At 45.9% G+C, this 22,042-nt stretch overlaps 1 protein-coding gene across 3 annotated transcripts in view; it reads right to left on the reverse strand.

Annotated features, from left to right (window-relative positions):
* The window catches only part of PIGZ (phosphatidylinositol glycan anchor biosynthesis class Z), a 145,304-nt gene that overhangs the window by 108,367 nt on the left and 14,895 nt on the right, over positions 1–22,042 (reverse strand). The window contains exons 3-7 of one of the 3 annotated variants that reach the window (XM_083612637.1): positions 9,973–10,077; positions 8,362–8,512; positions 7,876–8,132; positions 7,358–7,533; positions 6,165–6,342 (exon numbers count right to left, since the gene is read on the reverse strand). The exons of the other annotated variants lie outside the window; for them this stretch is intronic. Coding sequence (XP_083468763.1) covers positions 6,193–6,342; positions 7,358–7,533; positions 7,876–8,132; positions 8,362–8,512; positions 9,973–10,077 — 839 coding nt within the window. The 3' untranslated portion in view covers positions 6,165–6,192. Of the gene's footprint in view, positions 1–6,164; positions 6,343–7,357; positions 7,534–7,875; positions 8,133–8,361; positions 8,513–9,972; positions 10,078–22,042 lie in introns of those variants that run through there. 3 annotated transcript variants of the gene reach the window in all.

The following is a 22,042-nucleotide window of genomic DNA, read 5'->3' on the forward strand; positions in this document are numbered from 1 at the left end:
TTTTGTATTTTTCTTTTTTTTGCTTTTCTTTTATTCTGTAAATCTCTGTTTTTTGTAAAACCCTAATAAATATCTTTTTTTTAAAAAAAAGAGAGAATTCCTGGAGAACAGGCGAAGTCCCGGCAGACTGGAGGAGGGCAAATGTTGTCCCTATTTTCAAAAAGGGGAAAAGAGAGGACCCAAATAATTACCGCCCAGTCAGTCTGACATCAATACCAGGGAAGATTCTGGAGCAGATCATTAAGCAAACAGTCTGTGAGCACCTAGAAAGGAATGCTGTGATCACCAATAGTCAGCATGGATTTCTGAAAAATAAGACATGTCATACTAACCTGATCTCGTTTTTTGACAGAATTACAAGCCTGGTAGATGAAGGGAATGCAGTGGATGTAGCCTACCTTGATTTCAGCAAGGCATTTGACAAGGTGCCCCATGATATTCTTGTAAAGAAGCTGGTAAAATCTGGTCTTGACTATGCTACCACTCAGTGGATTTGTAACTGGCTGACTGACCGAACCCAAAGGGTGCTCATCAATGGTTCCTCTTCATCCTGGAGAAGAGTGACTAGTGGGGTGCCACAGGGTTCTGTCTTGGGCCCGGTCTTATTCAACATCTTTATCAATGACTTGGATGATAGACTCAAGGGCATCCTGATCAAATTTGCAGATGACACCAAACTGGGAGGGGTGGCTAACACCCCAGAGGACAGGATCACACTTCAAAACGACCTTGACAGATTAGAGAACTGGGCCAAAACAAACAAGATGAATTTTTACAGGGAGAAATATAAAGTATTGCACTTGGGCAAAAAAAATGAGAGGCACAAATACAAGATGGGTGACACCTGGCTTGAGAGCACTACATGTGAAAAGGATCTAGGAGTCTTGGTTGACCACAAACTTGACATGAGCCAACAGTGTGACGCGGCAGCTAAAAAAGCCAATGCAATTCTGGGCTGCATCAATAGGAGTATAGCATCTAGATCAAGGTAAGTAATAGTGCCACTGTATTCTGCTCTGGTCAGACCTCACCTGGAGTACTGTGTCCAGTTCTGGGCACCACAGTTCAAGAAGGACACTGACAAACTGGAACGTGTCCAGAGGAGGGCAACCAAAATGGTCAAAGGCCTGGAAACAATGCCTTATGAGGAACGGCTAAGGGAGCTGGGTATGTTTAGCCTGGAGAAGAGGAGGTTAAGGGGTGATATGATAGCCATGTTCAAATATATCAAAGGATGTCACATAGAGGAGGGAGAAAGGTTGTTTTCTGCTGCTCCAGAGAAGCGGACACGGAGCAATGGATCCAAACTACAAGAAAGAAGATTCCACCTAAACATTAGGAAGAACTTCCTGACAGTAAGAGCTGTTCGACAGTGGAATTTGCTGCCAAGGAGTGTGGTGGAGTCTCCTTCTTTGGAGGTCTTTAAGCAGAGGCTTGACAACCATATGTCAGGAGTGCTCTGATGGTGTTTCCTGCTTGGCAGGGGGTTGGACTCGATGGCCCTTGTGGTCTCTTCCATCTCTATGATTCTATGATTCTATTCTATGATTCTATGATTCTAGGGCTGTTGTGGAGATTGAATGAGGAGGGAGAGAACCACCTTGGAGGAAAAGGTGGGATAAAAATGCAATAAAAAATTAGCCCTGGAGCATTTTTGTTCATTACCTTGATATCCCACCTTTGCTCTGAGGAGCCCAAGATGGGGCACGTCATTAACTTCTCCCACATTTTGTCATCACAACGACCCTGCAGGCAGGTTAGGCTGGGAGGAAATAACTGGCTGCGGAGAGTCCCAAGCCCGGAAGGAAGCTAGGCTGATAGCAGAGAGACACTTTAGGAGGGGGTCCTACTGCAAGAGGCCCCACTGCCCCCACAAAACAGGAAAGGGTTGCCAAGGGAAAACCAGAAGGAAAAATCGGGGGAGGAAAGGAGGTGGGGGAAGAATGCACGTCAGAGAGAAACTGCGGCTCATTTGCATCAACTATTTCTTGTGACTTTCAAATTCATCCAATGTTAGCAAGAGCTAATGGAAAGTGTCAGGGAGCTAGCAGTGCCTTTTACCAGCTTTGTCTGGTTTGCTAGCTGCAGTAGGGCCATTCCTGGACAACGGATTGCCCCATTCCCCACTCCCTATAGGTCTTCAGCCCCTCTTATTTCTCTGAGTCTCCATCATGGAATAGGGCAGGACTACTGTTCCTCGCACCATACAGTTGTGCTGGTTGAGACTGATGGGCTTTGGATGGATAGTCCAAAACATCTGGAGGGCACCAGGTTGACAAAGGCTGTTCTCTATCATGGCCTGTGATGAAGTCTTCCTGAAGCAAGCTATGCCTGGCTTTCATCTTTCCCCATTATTATTATTATCTTCATCCACAAATCTCAGGGCGGTTTACCACCTAAAACTGCAATATAAAAAACACAAAATGCATAATAAAAATAAGAAGAAAAACAAGCATCCCCCCACCCAACATATTTAGAAAGATATCAGGTGTCAATCAGCCAAAGGCTGGGTTGAAGAGGAACATTTTCGCCTGACGCCTACAGATAGGTCGCAAAGGTGCCAGGCGAGCCTCCCTGGAGAGAGCCTTCCACAAACAGGGAGCCACTGCAGAAAAGGCCTGTTCTTGTGTAGCCACCCTCCTCTCGGGGAGGAGGCACCCGAAGAAGGGCCTCAGAGGATGAATTTCCTTTGGAAACGCCTTTATCCTTTGTAGAAAGCACCGAGGCCCAGTTCGTCATCCCTAGGCCCCCTTGAAAGGTGGGGTGGTCTGTTCTTCTCATCCTGCGGACTCTCTTCTCTCTTCCAATTGTCACCCGCATTCTGAGATCTGGTTTCTGGACCGAGCTCTCTACTGGCATTTCCTCACCACAACCTTCACCGCTTACTGCCGGCTCCTGATCACCCACCTGGGGCTGCTGCATTGGCAGTATGCCTTCACCAGCTACGGTATCAGCCCCCAGGCTAAAGTGAGAGAATGACAGGTGGCCCCTCATTTTTCCTAGGCTCTGCCACTCCTGCTCATTCTGTCTTCACAAAAGCCCTGTGAGGGAGGTCAGGCTGAGAGTGAGTGACTGGCCAGATGTCACCCAGTGAGCTTCATGGCCAGACGGGAATTTGAACCCCGGCCTCCCGGGCCCTAGACCGACATTCTGATTCACTGTTTCTTCCCAGCTGTTGTCTGGACCCAAGTTTGAGAAACACTGCTCTTACCACTATGCCACACCACCTCTACACTGACTGGCTGCTGCTCTCCAGGGCTTCAGGTGGCATGGTGGGGGTATCTCCCAGCCCTCCTTGCAGATACCAGTGAGGATTTGCCTGCAGCATAAATGCTCTTGCCTCTGAACTTGAAGACTGACTCTCCAGGATTTGGGCCCTGGATCTGCACGCTAGACTTCTGTGGAGGCAGCCGAGAAGAGCGTTTGCCTTTTTTGCTGCTGCTGCTGCTGCTGCTGCATGACAGCGTTAAGCTTCTGGTCTTCGCTCGCCCCCCTCCCCAGCCTAGCCCATTCCCTGCTAGGTTGCATCTGTCCATGGAGGTCCCCCTGCAAGAGCTATGCTTCTCGGCCATACTGGCATCCTGTCCTGCATTTACTCAAGTGAAAATCCCACGGTGCCCCCTGCCCCCCCCCCATGCTCACTGCCAAGGATTTTGCTGCGCTTGCCTGTGCTTTTGCTGGTTTTGTAAACTGCTTTGAGGTTTTTTGTTCTACAATCAAGCAACACATACTTTTCATGAAATAGTGAAATGGAAACATGGCCACCTGCCCAACCTGAGGAGGTGTGTGCAGATCTCCAAAAACAGATTGGGTTTTCGTTGGAAGGGGACAACACCTGCTTCTGGTGCTCATGAGCAATAGTGAGTGAGTGTCAGTTGCAATCAAAGTGTACTTCCTGCATTGCAGGGGGTGGGCTGGATGACCCTTGGGGATCTCTGAAGCCTACAATTCTCTAGAATCTGAGGCAAACTGTCAGAGTGTTTAGCTTGGGTGTTGGTGCCAAATGAAGGCCTTTCTGCGGCAAATAGCCTGGATTGGCATAGATTTTTTCTTTGGGCCTTTCCCTGAACCCCTACATTTGGGACTTGCTTCCAGAAAAATGTGCAGGACAGACCTGCAGCCATTCCATGTAAAGAGAAAAGACCCCCCCCAAAAAAAGAGACCTCTATGCTGACTTGCCCATTTCAGGATAGTTTCACCCAGGTTCCAAAATGTCACACTGATCTCAACAAAATTTATTTCAAGTTAGTGTGCATATAGCCATAGCCTTATATTACTGTTAACTTTGCTTCAGATGATTCAATTGGTTTCACTTCTGCCCTGTGTGTTTGCCAAAGGACTGGCCATGGACTTTTTCGCCTGTTCTTAAAGACCACAAAGACCACACAGAGAGAGCAACTTGCGCAGGGGAAACGTCTGCACCAAATGCATCAGCGAACCCAATGCACCCAGGTATCTCTGCCTCGCGTGAGATAGAGAGTGGTTGCCAGTCAGTGCAGAGCAACCTTTCTCCACCTTGGGTCACCCAATGTTGTGGGAGTACAAGGCCCATCATCCCTGACCACTGGTCCTGCTAATGAGGTCCTGACCACTGGTGGCTTGGGCATGCTGCAGGCCCCGTGGTGAGTGCCGCCCAGCATTTTGTCACCCTCCTCAGTGGTGACGCCCAGGGTGGCACACAACCACCGCACCCCCTTCCTCCGCCCTTGCCTGCAGAGACAATAGAATGCATCCCTCCTGTCATAACCCTGTTTTTATCAAGGGAGTTAAGAGCTTTCAGCAGCAGTAGCCACCTCCAAGGATGCTGTGTTTTGATAATCAGTTGGTGTTTGTTTCAGGCTGCTTTGGGCACCATTCAGTGCAGTGACATAGCGTATGAGCACACTCAACTAAACTTGCCATTTGTGGGCACTCTCAGTTGGCATCTCTGTGGTTGGCAATGGTGGGAAAACAGAACTGAGATCTCTGTAAGAAGCTGGTGAGGTGGGCAAGGGGGCTTGGCTTAGCTCAGGCAAGGGACTGTTGGATGGCCTCCTTAAGTACAACTGATTGCCAGTTTTGATGAAGAGCAAAGAACTGAAGAGGTTGTGCCTCAACCTACCAGGCACTTTCTTGGCAGAAACAGTGACGTCGCAGAGATGGGTACCTTAGGGGGTATGGAAATCAGCAGCTCTGCAACTTACATCCATTGGAGGGGTCGGGCCTCTGAGCACCCCAAGTGCCTCACTTCACAAACAGGCAGACTTCAGAGCCTAGGTGGGTGCTGGTGTGGTAGGTTCTTTCATGGAGCTTTCACTGTGTTAGACCATGGAAGGCTGGGATGCTAACAAAACTGCTCCATGGAGTAAATATTGTGGGTGTTTAGAAATCAAATCTAAAAATGCATATTCTTACTAGTAAGCATGTGTGGGGATTAAAATCACAGAGCAGTATTGCTGTTAGGTGGACTCAGACCAATGCAATTGGTAGAGAAGGCTCTGTGTTATTTCATTTCACCTCCTCTCTTGGGAGGGAAGAAGCAAAGAAGTATTTTCTGTTCCTTCTCTCTCTCTCTCTTCAACCAGCCAATGGGAGAAGACTTGTATCTGCTTGCTCCAGCATCAGGCTCATGCCTGAGGCTGCTTTCACTGTAAATACAAGCATTTTACCTGCATTTATTTTTACTGCTGTTGTTGGTAAGGACAGGTGCTTGACTGTGAGTAAACTATATGTTTTAAGCATACTTCCCAGTCGGTGGCCTGTTTCTATAATAAATGGGGTAACAGAAGGGGGAGATCAGCCTAAAGGCTTTTGTTTTTACTGTTTAAGATGCTCAGCACTGTGCTTCTAAACACAAGCGATAAGCTGATGTTTTGTCTGTTGGCCAGGTTTGTGGAGGAATAAAATATAGTTAATATATTCCCTCACCTACATGGTAAAACCTAAGCAACATCTACCAAAATGTGAAATCAAGCCATTCCAGGAGGTGTGCCGGAAGCTGAGTATGAGGGAGGAAATCATTCGATTCTGCTCCCTTGCCTCAGCCATGACCCCTCTGGTGGTGGGCAGACTGGGGGGTAGACTTCCTAGAAGCCGTCTCTTCTACAGTAGCCAGGCCTGTATAGTCATTGCATTGCTGGTGGTGCCAGATCACAGGGCCTCTCTCAGAGCAGCAAGATACCAGGTCAGAGCTCAATCTGGCTTTATTGCTCTTCAGTTGTTGGCAATTGTGTAGTGGATCCAGTCTTCAAAGATGCAGACCTTGGTGTACAGCCCCAGCCGGTTCTCTTCACTGCAGCTTTTCTTCCAGGACAGCAGTCCTTGGAGGGCTTCTTCACACACCAGGGGGCTGCCCACATCTCCCTAAGACACAGACAACAGCTTTGGGACTCTCCAGGGGACAGGATCAAATCATGGCAATTTCTCACTGTCGTTATTTGAACTCTCAGACCCTGGAGCACTGCCTGCAGCAGGAGAGAGGGAGCTGTGTGAGGCTTTCCCCAGCCACAAGTACCTCCCAAGAGGTTGGCTCTTGCAGCTGGAGAATTTCCCTTCCCCTGTTGGGGTGGGTGTGTGCTTGCGCTTACAGCCCCTCTGGCCCTCTCAAGAATGTAGGAATGACATAAATGCTATTTAACTTTGATATGGGGAGGATTTGGCACATGCCTTTTCATTGTACTTTTCAAATATATTATGCTTTGTTGTTTAGTTCTGGTTAATGTTCGGCCAGTAGCTACTAGCCTGCCTATGGAGAATGCTTGTGCTTGTGAGTGATTTGGTTGGAGACAGCTCTAGTCTGAAGGGAAGCATTCATCTATGGTGTGTGTGGATGCACATAATTAGACCAAAATCAGGGACACCTATACAACCTTACCTCCCACCCAAAAGTGCAGGCACAGGGGGCCACCAAAACCGCACCTCTCACCCATGGCTTGGAGTGGCTAGGAGCACACATGCCCATCTGGGAGGCCAGGCAAGGCATGCAGGCTCCTCTAGGCACCCATCTCATCAGCCCTGCAGGACCATCTCCCAGGTTGGCCAGTGGTGCTATTGGAACTGTGAGTGGAGCGCCAAGTGGCGCTTGGAGAGAAGAAAGATAGAGACAGCAGGTGAGAGTTGCAGGAAGAGAAGGAGGGAGAGAGGAAGAAGAGCAGTCGTGATGGTCATGGAGGAAATCACAGGCAGAGCATGAAAGGTGACAAAAAGCAAACTTTTGGAGTTTCTGGTCCATGGTCTCTCCCAGCTTCAGATGTACTGATGCAGCTTCTGGCCAAGATCACAAGGGAGTCAAGGTATGCCTCTGCTTGTTTGCTCCCCACCCCACCCCACTCCCCCACCCCAATCACTGGACTTGCCAGTAAAAAGAGAAGAGCCTCACCTTGCAGGCATCTTGGCTGCTGTCCAGCTGTCCAGCACAAAGCATCCTGTCAGTGAACCGTCCTGGGTAGACATTGTTGCATGTGGCATCAGATGTGACTGGAAGGTAGGAGCACTGCAGAAGGTTGTCTGTTCCATCAGCTGTAAGCCCAAAATATGTTGATCCTGAGCAGCTGCCTGGGGCAAGGCAGGAGGGAGACTCTTATGCTCAGGCCTCACCCCTCTCGCCTTGAGCTCTTTCTGCTTCAAGGGGGCACTGCCACCTGCCATGAATCTATCATAGTACAATGAATTGTTGGTGCCTCCCTCCCACCATTTGCCGTTCATCTACCCTTCCCTTTTTTGCATGGTGTCATTTATCCCATGCATCACTAAGGAACTTCATTGTCCCCTTGCGCGTCCCAACCATAATCCCCCATGGCCACGAAGAGGGGCATCTTCCAGCAGCCCCCTGCTCCAGTCTGTCACAGTTGTTGCTGGTCCTGGTTAGTCTCTCAGCACCACCCTCTCTGTACTCACAGTTGCTGCTGATCCATTCTGAAGCCAGGCACTGGGTCCCAGCTATGGCACATTGGCTGGGCAAACTGATGGGCTGCACTAGCTCACCCAGGACAGCTGGTTGTGCAAGCTTGATGAGCATGATGTCATAGTCCAGTGTGTAGTTGTTGAACTGCTTATGAGGGACCAGCTTGGCAGCAGCAATGACCTGTTGCTTCTCCTTAGGAGGAGTCTCAGGGACTTGTAGGCCAAGCCAGACCTCCATGTGGTCTGGGCTGCTGGAAGAAGAGCAGGTAGGTCAATAGTGTTCTCCCTAGAGTTTTTCTGCCTCAGCCTGGGTTTAAAGATTCCTTGCTCACCCTCAAGGATTCTAGTAGGCAGGCAGTCAAATGCACAAGTTGCCCTCCTATTTCAAATGAGAACAGAGCAGCCAACAACAGAGAATGGACTTTATTCCCTGTGGGAGACAGATTGTGTGCAAAGGGTGTGAAGCAGGCTTATACCCACCTCCTGCTGCACTGAGCTGAGGACAACACCCATTCTTGGCTGATGAGGGCCCCACTGCAGACATGGTGCACTGACTGGAGGGAGACTTGCCACGGCACAGAATCTTGTTGGCACTTGGCACTACCAACCAACTTCTCAGCAGCTGCAACAGCTCAATATATAATTGGTAGAGGAAAACATCAAGACTTTTTCAATGGTTAGGAACATGCTAAAATGCAATGTGGCCTTGTGAACTCAGGAAATGGTATCCAGCCTATCCCATGACATCTGTCAGCCAAACTACAGTAGCTAGATGAGGGCACTGCATGCAATCTCTTCCTGCTAGTAAACAAAGGCTCAACTTTTTGCCACCATATCCTGCTTTCCACCTCCATCTCCCTGCATAGGAATCCTCTGAATTATTGGTCTCATATTGCAAGTAAGTGTGGCTGGCAACTGTTCCTGATTAATTTCTGCCAGAGTTCTACATACCATCACTCATACTGCTAAAATAAAAGCCACAGTTTTAAACCACAGGAAAGATCATAATGTATTATTGTAGACTATTGTAGACTATAGTAACTATAACAAGTAACTATATAGTACAATGCTGGTTTGCCCCATGTAATAGTGACATTTCCTCTTTGTACAATCAGCCCAAATAATTGACTGCTTTTGATTATTCTGATATGAGCTGTTAATTTATTTTCTTACAACCATATATATGTACTGTATATGTGTATTATTATATATGAGAATAAAATCAGCATGAAAACATCATTAAAATGCCAATAAATACTAATTAGTTGAGATTCCTGCATTGCAGGGGATTGAACTAGATGACCCTAGGGGTCCCTTCCAACTCTACAATACTATGAAAGAAGATTCATGTTACAAAGGCTTCTCTAAACATTAAAGTTTTCAAAAGATGTCTGAAGGGAGGGCTGGCTCTTGGTGGCAGGGAGTTCCACAGGGCAGTGGCTGCCACACCAAAGGCTCAATCCCTAATGACGTCCAGCTAAACCTCAGGGTTCATTGGGGTGAGGAGTCCAGCAGAAGTGCCCCATCAACAGATCTTGGTGGTCACGTTGGAAAGTAAGTACTTTGGGGTCTCATGGTACTTTGGGACCGAGTTGCTTAGGGATATGTCAGTTTCACACACTGTTACAGAACAAATTCAGTGATGGACAGCACAGATTGACCAAATGCTGCTATGGTAAGTCTAACACCATTGAGATTTTTTAAGTGGGGCTGGGTGAATAGTCTGAATGGTCAGTGTAGAGAGTGGGTTTTTGGGTTGTATCCAACTAAGTAATACTCAGAGTAGTCCCACTGAAATCAGTGGACTTAAGTTAGGCATGCCCTTTAATATCAGTGGGTTAAATCTGAGTATGAGTGATAATGGAGATAGCCCTCCTGCATTTCTGTTTCCTGGCTTAACTGCCTGGTTCTCCTTCCCCTCCTCTGTTGCCAGGACACCTCTACTTGCACACTGAAATCTTAGCCCTCTTCTGGATTGATGGCCGTGGATTTGCATTCCAGCTTCTGTACTGCAGTTTTGTTCATCCTCACCCAACATTTCATGACTATTCTTGGGCAGATAAACTGTCCAGATTTGGGGGGGGGTTGTACCTGCAAGAGCCTCCAGCAGTAAACTGCAACTCAGCCACAGCATGTTCTCTTCTCTCAAGCTGGCCTCACTGAGAGTGCGGAGTCCTGTGTGCACCTGGAAGTCGTCTAATCTCACAGAGTGGAGAGAAGAGAAGAAAGAATGTTTGCACAGCTTTCACATTGACTCTTGTCCATGCAGTTAGGCTATTTTTAGTAACATTTCTGAAGGAGATAAGATTGCTGCTCCTTTGGGTTTGTAGGAGGTCTGGGCTGCAGGTTCCCCAAGTTTTCAGAGTGTTTTGTATTCAGACCCAGCATGGGGGCATTGAGCAGCTCTTTCAGCCTAACAAATCATCAGTAAAAACAATTACAGCCTAGAAAACACTACAGTGGTACCTGAGGCGCACTTTCGCTAATGAGGCCTCCCGCTGCTGCCGCCCGCTGGGACGCAATTTCAGTTCTCATCCTGGGGCAAAGTTCTCAACCCAAGGTACTACTTCCGGGTTAGCGGAGTTTGTAACCCAAAGTGTTTGTAACCCGAGGTACCAGTGTATAAACAAAGCGGCAACAAAAATATGCTAAACATTACAATTACAGCAAAAGTCATATTAATAATAATAATAATAATAATAATAATATCTTTATTGTCATTGCCCCCTCTCAGGGACAACGAAATTACTTTTCGTTATATGATTATATTATATGATTAACAAAGCATTTATAATCTATAAAACAGTATTAGCAACTAAAAAAATAAACCAAGCACTGTTAATACACGCACTCTCCATGCCCCCATGACTCATAATCTTTCACTCTATTCAGTTCATTGAAATAAACATAATGTCCATTGCTTAGCCAGCCTAGCCAGATGCTGCAGCAGCTGGTATCCTTAGGTGGTGGGCCAGGGCGGAGACGGTGGGACATAGACCAACATCTACCTTTGGGTAGCTCTTCCAGGTGCTGTTGATGAGGAACATGTTCATGTCACCCTCAGGAGGTCAATTCCCACTCAAGGAAGTCAAGATGAGCCTGTCCCTCCAGAGCAGCAATCCTGCTGACATGTGCTTGAACAACTTCTTCTAGCGGCAATATAGGTGTTCTATGAATTTGAGAGGGGAACCCCCCCAACCCCAAGAAAATAATAAATGATAGGGTTTTGATTCATAGGGTCATTGTCCTTGCCCTTGCAATGCAGGAATCTCAACTAAAGCATCGATTTGGAATATGAAGGGAAAATACAAACGGCAGACGAATTATGGGCAAGCTTATGCAAAACAACCTGGCTACGCTAGGGCTACTAAGAAGCGATGCAGGGTCACTGAGGGCCATTGGTAATGCAAGAGAACTGTCCTTCCTGTTAAGTTGTGGGTTGACATAGCAGACGACACAGCGATTTCTCCAAAGCAGCTCTTTATTTTGTAAGCTGGAACAGAACTGAACTGAGGAGCTCAGTCAGCCTGCTTATATAGAGCTACAGAACAATTGTAACTGTTGGAACGTTCTAAAACTATCCAATCACGGAACGTCACTTTTCGATCCTTCATTTGCATACAAAACTATCCAATCACTAAACGTCACTTTCAATCCTTCATTTGCATAACTATCTACAGTATCCCCCTGCTGGCCCAGGGTGAGAACTTCAGTACATAACACTTCCCCCCTGCCCAGATGTACAAACAGAGACAGGAGATTTGGAAGGTTACTGGGGTAGCAGAGCATGATGTCATATGTAGAGTTGGGGGCTGAGAAAAAAGGAGAGAACCATTTTGGCAGGATGGCTGAAGAGAGGCTGGGAGAGATGCCTTGGACTCCACTGCTGCACTGCTGTGGGGAACAAACCCCTCTTGGATGACCACGTTGTTAGATCTGGACTCCTTCCATCCAAATTCAGGTGTAGATATGTCAGTATATCATATTTCTTAAAGCTACAACAGCCTCCTCCATGCCTTCATTCTCAAGGGAACACAGACCCTGGGTAAGTGCCTGGGACTCCCCTGGACTCTTGCCAAACCTCAGCAGAGATTGTGGGTGGCGTCCAACCAACAGGTGTTATATAGATGTATTTATTTTGTGGAAAGATAACAAAGCAGTTCTGGTATGTTTCAGGGACTTTCCTCTCTCAGTTATTAAGCTGGCATTTGGGAATGCTACAGGCAAGGTTTTCCAGGCCCCCATATGCATCAGGCATCTTCCATATAAAAGACTGAGAGCCAGTGTGGTGTAGTGGTTAAGAGTGGTGGACTCGTAATCTGGTGAACTGGGTTCGCGTCTCCGCTCCTCCACATGCAGCTGCTGGGTGACCTTGGGCTAGTCACACTTCTTTGAAGTCTCTCAGCCTCACTCACCTCACAGAAAATTTGCTGTGGGGGGGGAGGGAAAGGAGATTGTACGCCACTTTGAGGCTCCTTACGTAAAGGTAAAGGGACCCCTGACCATTAGGTCCAGTTGTGACCGACTCTGGGGTTGCGGCACTAATCTCACTTTATTGGCCAAGGGAGCCGGCGTACAGCTTCCGGGTCATGTGGCCAGCATGACTAAGCCACTTCTGGTGAACCAAAGCAGCGCACGGACCTGTGAGCTGAAGGCTCGGCGGGCTCCATTTGTGCCCCCCCTCGCTGCAAAGGAGCCTTTTTAAAGGCTCCGGAACGGACCGGGGGTGAGGGGTGCGGAGCTGAGAGCTGTCTACCCGTCTCCGCGAAGTGAAGCCGCACAGCCAGGGTCGGAGAGCGCTGATTTCTTTTCTGGCTAATTGGACTCGAAAACAACTACCCGTGAGTAGGAATTTGACATATATTGGGAAGAAATTACTAAGAATTCGGCCGAAACGGGGGAAGGTAAAAACAGGAAGTCTGCCTTCCCGGACTGTTAACAGATCAAAGTAAAGAGACTTCAAAGCTGGGACTTGGAAAGAGGAGTTCTCGGGAGGATTAAAACCCAATATCTGAAGAGAAAACCTATCCCACTGTCAGCAGGAACAGTGGATAGATATCTGAAAGATCTTAGACCTGCAAGGAAAGAATTTTTAAAATACATCTGCTGACTTTAAAACTTGGGAACGGACTGCCTATGACAGAGAAACCGATCAGAGGGATCTGTTAAATGGAGAATGGAGTTTAAAGTTTGACTGCTCTGCAAAGGATACAGTAGCTGGGAAAGGAAAGGAACATTTTGGGACTAAAAATTTGATACTAAGAAACGGGGATTTTTTGAACATTATTGGTTATAAAGTTACAACAAGAAGTTGGTTTGAGACCCCTAGTGGTAACTACGTTGCAAAGACATTTTAGACTGTAAGTTTTGCTGTGGGATAATTCCTATGCTATCAAAACAAATTCCTTAAGTGTGTGACTGACCTTGGGAGTGCATGTGAGTGTTATGGCAGACAAAGCAGAGTTGACACAGGAGAAAACTACCAGATCCGGAAAACATTACAAAGTAGATACTACTAGAAGGCCCTCAACGGGGGGTGCAGTGGGCACAGCAGGAGCTGTTGTCCCACAGGCAAAATTAAAGGTTATGTCAACTGATGAATTGTTAGCCCAAGCACTGGGTAAAATTGATGCATCTTTGGAGAAATTGGCAAACAGAGTTGAGGAGACAAATAAACAAGTAGCAGAGGCCTGTGCAAAAATTGAAGCGAACACTGCAAGCATTAATTTGAATACCTCGTATAAATGAATTAGGGAAAAAGGTGAACTCTAATACGCAGTCTATTGAAAAATTATTGGAAGAATCGGCGTCAACTAGAAAATTGGCTGAGGAAGCCAAGGAAATTGCAACTGCTGCCCAGGAACAGATTCCACCGGTACATAAGAAATTTGAAGAGTATGACTTGACGTTCTCGATGATAGATCTTGAAAGAAAGGCGAGAAATTTAAGAATAAGAGGCGTGCCAGAAAGTGAGGATAATTTGGTAGAATTTCTTACAAAAGAATTTACACAATTTTGGCAAAAGGACCTGGGGGAGGAAGAATTCACTATTGTGAGTGCTTTCAGACTTGGCAGAAGACAAGGAAAGAATAAAGCAAGAGACTGTCTGATAATTTTGAAAACTAAGGAAGAAAGAGATAAGATACTGAACTTACATTACCAAAGAACCCTAGAAATTGGGGACACTTATGTGGAAATCTTCAAAGATATACCTAAACATATCTTGGAGGTAAGGGCCCACTACAGAGACTTGGTTGCCCTGCTGAGGAAAAACAGAATAATCTTCAGGTGGGAATTCCCCCAAGGCCTATCTTTTAAATATAGAGGAAAGAAAATAAGAATAAGGACAGTGAACGACAAGGACAAGTTCTTGAAAGACCACGAAGAGGACCTGCAGAAGGAAGTGGACTCTGCTGAGGACGTATTGATGCCAGGACAAGGACTCTTGGAGATTGCAAATTTGATATCTGGACGCTCCGGCCCAAGGAGAGACAAGCCACCGACAGAAGAACAACAACAACTTGGTGCAGTAGGAGGGAAAGCTAACTAATCAATCATGTCTCTGCAACTTTTAAGCTGGAATTGTAATGGATTGAACTCCCCTAGAAAAAGAAAAGAGATATTTCATATATTAAAGAAAGAACATTTGGACCTGATTTGTTTACAAGAGACTCATGTCACGAGGCTACACAGGAAAATATTGGTTAATAAAAGATTAGGGCAAGAATTTATTTCGTCTGACAAAGTTAAAAAAAGAGGAGTGGTGATTTATGCTAAGGAGAAACTCTCACCGAAATTTATCCTCAAAGATGAGCAAGGAAGATATTTGGTCATTGAAATCCAGTTTCAAGGGGAGAAATTTTTGATAGTAGGTGTGTATGCACCAAATGAGGGGAAGTCGGAATTTTTTAAGAAACTGCATGAGACTTTGATGGACTTTATGGATTACAATATAATTTTGATGGGGAACATGAATGGAGTTGTATCAACCAATATGGACAAGGCCCAAAAACAGGTAGTTACCAAAGATGGTAGACTGCCAAAAACCTTTTTTGAAATGACTGACAACATGGACTTGATTGATATTTGGAGAACTAAGAACCCCTTGGAGAGAGAAGGAACATTCTTCTCTGAAGCCAAGATGACATGGACCAGAATTGACCAAATCTGGATTACTAGAGGAATGGCTCCAAAGATAAAAAAAGTGGAAATCTGCCCCAAAACATGCTCCGACCATAACGCTGTAAAGATGGAGATGAACTCAACAACAACCGGAACCTTTAGATGGAGGATGAATGACACCCTATTTAGAGATGAAGAAGTATACAACAAGGCCCAAAAGACTTTAAAAGACTATTTTGAATTAAATTTGCCAACAAATGTGGAGAAAAGAGTAATCTGGGACGCAAGTAAAGCCGTGATGAGAGGGTTTCTGATACAACAGAATGCATTAAAAAAGAGAAGGCAAAATGAGAAAAAAGATAAAATTTTGGAGAAAATTAAAGAAGGTGAGAAAAAATTGAGAGCCAAGCCGAAGTCACAAGAGATTCTGAGAGAAATAAAGATATATCAAACACAATATATGGAATTGATGAATCAGGAAATAGAATGGAAAATTAAACAAATGAGACAGAAGACATTTGAATTGGCGGATAAATGTGGAAAATTACTGGCATGGCAATTGAAAAAAAGACAAAAACTGAATACAATTACAAACCTGGAAGTAGAAGGAAAAGACATAAACAATCCAAATGAGATAAGAAATTGTTTCCAGAAGTACTTTAAGCAATTATATACACAAGGGCCACAGAATGAAAGGGACATTGATGGATTTTTGAAAACAAATGGATTACAAAAAATTTCACAGGAAAGTAAAGCATTGTTGAACTGTAAAATAACAGATCAGGAGATAGAAGGTGCCATCTTAAATATGCAATTGGGCAAATCCCCGGGACCGGATGGACTGACTTCCAGATACTATAGATCCTTGAAGGACTGGATAGTACAACCTCTGAAGGAAGTCTGCAATGAGATTTTGGAAGGGAAAAAGGCACCAGAATCGTGGAAAGAGGCCTACATTACACTTATACCGAAAACAGAGGCTGAAAAGACTCAACTTAAAAACTACCGTCCCATATCCTTATTAAATGTGGATTACAAAATCTTTGCTGACATTTTAGCCAAGAGACTGAAAAGAGTATTGATTGAAGAGATACATAAGGACCAAGCGGGCTTTCTGCCGGGAAGACACATATCTGACAATTTGAGGAATGTAATTGACATTTTGGAAAAGCTAGATGTGGATATAAATACTAAAGCTGTTCTGATATTTGTGGACGCGGAGAAAGCCTTCGACAACATTTCTTGGAGTTTTATGAAAAAGAATCTACAGGGTATGGGGGTAGGCCAAGGTTTTGAAAATGGTATAGGTGCAATATACTCTGAACAAAAGGCCAAATTAATTGTAAATAATGTGGTTACGGAACAATTTAAGATTGAAAAAGGGACATGACAAGGATGCCCAATTTCCCCTTTACTCTTTATATCGGTCCTGGAGGTTTTGCTGAATATGATTAGAAGGGACCGGTTGGTTAAAGGTATACAGGTCGGAGTCAAACAGTATAAACTGAGAGCTTTTGCAGATGATCTAGTTTTGACGTTACAGGAGCCAGAATCTAGTACTAAAAGAGTTTTAGAACTAATTCAAGAATTTGGTCAGGTGGCAGGATTTAAATTGAATAAGACCAAAACTAAGGTTTTAGAGAAAAATATGACATTGTTTGAAAAAGAGAAATTTTAGAATGAAACAGGTCTGTCTGTGGTGAGGAAGGTGAAATATCTGGGGATTAATATGACATCTAAAAATGGGAACCTATTTAAAAATAATTATGAGAAATGCTGGTCAGAAGTGAAAAAAGATCTCGAAACATGGTCAAATTTGAAGCTTTCCTTGATGGGTCGAATAGCAGCTATAAAGATGAATGTATTGCCTAAAATGTTGTTTTTGTTTCAAACATTACAAATTGTGGACAAGATGGAATGTTTTAAGAAGTGGCAGAAAGATATTTCTAAATTTGTCTGGCAGGGCAAGAAGCCTAGGATAAAATATAAGATTCTGACTGACGCAAAAGAAAGGGGTGGCTTCGCCCTGCCAGACTTCAGACTCTATTATGAGTCAGCAGCATTCTGCTGGTTGAAAGACTGGCTGCTTCTTGAAAACACAGACATTTTGGATTTAGAAGGCTTTAACAATGTGTTTGGATGGCATGCATATTTGTGGTATGACAAGGTTAAAGCTCATAAAGCGTTTAAGAATCACATTGTTAGGAGATCTCTGTTTAATGTTTGGACTAGATATAAGGATTTACTGGAAAACAAAACCCCAAGGTGGTTGTCACCAATGGAAGCGAAAGCTCAGAAAAAACTCAATATGGAGGCCAGTTGGCCAAAATATTGGGAAATTTTGGAACAAGAAGGAGATAGACTGAAATTGCAGAGTTTTGAGAAATTAAAAAATAAAGTCCGAGACTGGTTACATTACTTTCAGATAAGGGAGGCATACAATTTGGACAGGAAAATTGGCTTCCAGGTGGGAAAATCTAAATTAGAAACAGAAGTGCTAGAACCTAAAACTAAAATTATGTCAAAAATGTATAACTTGCTGCTGAAATGGAATACACAGGATGAAACGGTTAAGTCAGCTATGATTAAATGGGCACAAGATCTTGGACATAACATCATGTTTGCTGACTGGGAACAGTTATGGACCACAGGTATGAAATTCACGGCATGTAATGCCTTAAGAGAGAATATTATGAAAATGATATACAGGTGGTACATAACCCCAGTCAAGCTCGCAAAAATATATCACTTGCCCGATAATAAATGCTGGAAATGTAAGGAAGTGGAAGGTACATTTTTTCACCTATGGTGGACCTGCCCAAAGATCAAGGCCTTCTGGGAAATGATTTATAATGAAATAAAAAAGATATTTAAGTATACTTTCCTGAAAAAACCAGAGGCTTTTCTCTTGGGTATAGTCGGCCATTTGGTGCCAAAGAAGAACAGAATCTTTTTTATGTATGCTACAACGGCAGCAAGAATACTTATAGCAAAGCACTGGAAGACTCAAGATTTACCCACTCTGGAAGAATGGCAGATGAAGTTGATTGACTGTATGGGACTGGCAGAAATGACCGGCAGAATCCGCGACCAGGGAGAAAAGTCAGCAGAAGAAGATTGGAAGAAATTTAAGGAATATCTACAGAAATATTATAAAATTAATGAACTTTGAAAAGATGTTGGTTTGAACTTTGGTGGTCTCCAGCTGTTATGATAAAGATAATGGGGATTATAATGGTTTTTGTTACTAAATTTAAAAAAAAAAGTTGAGTGGAAAATAAGGTGATATTTTAAAAGGAATGTTAAGAGATTAGGATTTGCTGAATTAACAAATTGAACTAGAGAACAAGAAGGGGAGGTATGAGGAAGTCAAAGAAACATGGAACTGAAAAACTGTTATTGAAACTGAATTGTTTTTAATATTTTTCTTTTTCTTTTTCTTTTTGTCTTTATATAAAATTGGAAAATTTAATAAATATTCATTTAAAAAAAAAACAAAGCAGCGCACGGAAATGCTGTTTACCTTCCTGCCGGAGCGGTACCTATTTATCTACTTGCACTTTGACGTGCTTTCGAACTGCTAGGTTGGCAGGAGCCAACTCCTTATGGTAGTGATAAAGTGGGATATCAAATACAAAATCCAATCTCTCTTTTCTTCCTTCCAAAAATAATCTACAGTTTGCAGCCCACTAGAGCTCAGAATTGCTGGCAGTCCGTGAGTGCCATTGGGATGGCCTCATATTCCTGTTGCAACTGCAGTGTGGCTTTGGCACTGGCTGCAGCTGCAAACCTACTTCTCCTCCAGCTGCTGCTTCATTAACTTCATGAGGCACTGTGACCGGGACCAAACCCTGCAGTTTTTGCACACAGAGTAGCAGACCATGGTGGACAGCTTGGAAAAGGGTCTATAGGAGCTCAGGACAGGAGCCCAGCAAGGGGCTCACAAGCCTTTGGTTGAAGGCCACAAGCAGTTAATTGAAATCAGAAGCCCCCAGCTTTGGCATCCTCAGAGGATGCAAGTGCACTGCCTCCTATGCCTCTCTCAGGATTTCCTCATGCACAGAAGTCACAAGCAGAAGGTAGCTTTTCTGCATTATTTCTTTCCTCAACAGGAGGGCCTTTGGGTCCCAACTCCAAGAGTGACATTTAAACAGTTAAAAATTAAACAACTGCCCCATCCATTCCCCCTTTCCCATCATTTTCTTCACACTCCCAAATCTCTTCCTGAAAGGGGAAGGGATGGCTTTTGTCTCTCCCTTCCTCAAGTACCTGATGAATCTTCTCTTTATTCAGGAAGAACTTTCTGATAGCAAGAGCTGTTTGACAGTGGAACACTCTCCCTCAGGAGAATGTGGACTCTCCTTCATTGAAGGTTTTTAAACACTGGTCATGTCATGGGTCCCTTGCAACTTTACAATTCTGTGATTCTATGATTCTATCATTCTGCCAGAGGTGTATTGGGGAGAAGGGGGAGTCCCAGGGCTGCAGGGGGAGGATGCATGGATCTCCTGCCCTTCCCATGTAGGAGAGAGCTAAGTCAGGGAGCCAAGGTTCATCCCTCTCTTCCTCTCTGCAAGGCCTGGGAGGGAGCAGGTTTGCAGAAGGTCTGCAATGATATTCTTCATTTGTATCAATATGCTGCTTGCAGGGGCAAAACTAGGCTTTCTTTCACCAGGGTCAAAAATGCTTAGGATTCTGGTAAAAGACTGCAAGCCTTTATGCAATGACCTGGGAGTAAGCTCCATTGAATTCAGTGGGGCTTACTTCTGAGTAGACATGTTGCAGTGAAAGGCTCAATTTACAATAAATACTCCACAAGTTTCCTTAAAAAATTGCTGGTTGTGCTGAACCATTCCATTTAAAAAATGTGAGGTGGATTGGCTACATTTTTCTTCAAAATTACAAGAATGCAGGAATCTCAACTAAATGAATCTCCATGACAGATGGCCATCCAACCTCTGCTTAAAGACCTCCAACGAGGGAGAATCCACAACCTTCAGAGGGTGAAGACATGGCAGAGGCGAATGTATCAATAAGATAAAGAGATATAAACAGCAATAAAGGATATTGCTATTAACAGAGATGAAACTGATGTGCACACATTCGTTTCATTGCTTTGACACATTTGGTAATTTTTACAAGTTACAAAATACTATACGCTGGGAAGGGGACGTCTCTGCTTTCTAAGATGCTCTCTCAGTTTGTCTTGACTTCTAGCTGCCCTTTAGCCAAAGGCCCGGAAGCTGCGTTCACTTCCGCCCGCAGGACCCGCTACTCTATGGTCAGGCGGACCAAGTCACGCCAGTCAGGGCGCACGCGCGGCCTTCAGCTCCCCGGCCAATCCCGACGCCAGGCCAGCACGTGACCTGCCCGGCGCCTGCCCCGCCCACTCGCCGCTCGCGACGCGGCTCCTTCTCCCGCCCGGAGTCTTGGGTCGGCGGCGGCCGCCTGCCTTTCGCGGCCAGGATGGTCCTGCGCCGGCTGCTGCTCGCCCTGCTGAACGACCACCGGCTCCTGGAGCGGCTGGCGGAGGCGAGGCCTATCCGGGCGGCGGCGCGCCTCACGGCCTCGGCCCTGACGCGCGGACTGCGCCTGCGCGACACTTTCCTGCGCGAGCTGAAGGAGGAGGCCAAGGCCAGCGGCTGGTCCAATGAGGGTCGCGGAAAGGATAAGGGGCGGGGCCCCTGAGGAAGGCCATTCAGGAAGGACGGAGCCCAAGACGGACGCTGAGGGCGGCCAATAGCGGACTCGGGCCCGCCGCGTCCCCCGCCGGCCAATGGGCGATGCTGCCAGCGCCCCCTGGAGGAGCAAGCGGCGAATAAAGGGGCGGCCCGCTTTGCCCCGCCCACTCCGTCTTCCTGCGTCCGCGTTCGTCTTGCGTGCGGGGGAGGGAGGCGGGAGGAAGCGGTCGCCATGGCAGCGGCCGGATGGAGGCTTGGCCCCGACCCCATTTTACGGCTGTGGAAACTGAGGCTGGCGAGGTCGCTGAGCTGGAGTGGCAGGCCGAGCCCTCCAGAGACGCAGCACCCCCCGCCCCGCTCCCGCCCCGGACAGCCTCCCTGCAGGGGGACCTGGAGCCGCCTCCGCGGCCGCCCTCTCCGCGCTCATTGCAAAACTGGGGGGGGGCAGGAGCAGTTGAGTCCCCCCGAGATTCTCCTGGGGCTCTGCTTGGCGGCAGAAGCAGGCCCCGCCCTCTGGTCCCGCTCCTGTTCCAGCAGCCGCTTCGCCTTCCTGTAGCAGGGAGTTCCACAGGACTGGGCCAGGGACACCAAAGGCGCGACTCCTCCTTGTCAGACGAGCTTCACCAACTCAGGGAATGACCAACGATGGTTCTGCAGATGACCTCTGTGATTGAACTGGGGTATGATGGGGTATCCTGGACCCAAGTTGTTTGGGGCTTTGTCAAGCAATGCAAGGACCTTGAACCTGACTCAGTAGTAAGTGGACAGCCAGTGCAGCTGTTTGAACAATGGCCAGATGCCCACCGCCACCACTGCAGTCCGGTCGCTGCGTTCTCCCATCAGCTGGTGCTTCTGAACCAAACCCAAAGACGGCTCCACACAACAGTGTTGTGTTTCCTTAGAAAAGTTTGAGATGGCTCACAACTTAAAAAACATAAAATACAATAAAACAATTGCAAAACTAAACAGAATTGCAGAGCAAGAAATAAAAGCAGTTAAGACAGCGGCAATGCTATGTTTAAAAACACCTGTAAAAAAGAAATGTAGGTCATAGCTAAAGTCTGATCTTTAATGTAAAATGCAGCATCTTGAATTGGGCTCAAAGAATGAGGAAGTCAGTGCAGTTGCTTTTGCTCTGGAGTAACATGTTCCCTCCCAATGCCTGGTTTTTGTCAGCATCTTAAGCTGTAAATTTTGTCCCAGTGTAATAGCCAGCTCTGCATTCCCCAGTTTGTGGCACAGTTGGCACACCAGCCCCCTAACTGTGTGGTGCCACTTTGGCATCCAAATCCAGAAACAGCTCTGAGGCTATGGACCTATCCAGGAGAGGCCAAACCTGTTTCTAGATGGGTTGTTTT

Source organism: Podarcis filfolensis (genome assembly GCF_964270895.1).
Source record: "Podarcis filfolensis genome assembly, chromosome: 5".
Lineage (NCBI taxonomy): Eukaryota > Metazoa > Chordata > Lepidosauria > Squamata > Lacertidae > Podarcis > Podarcis filfolensis.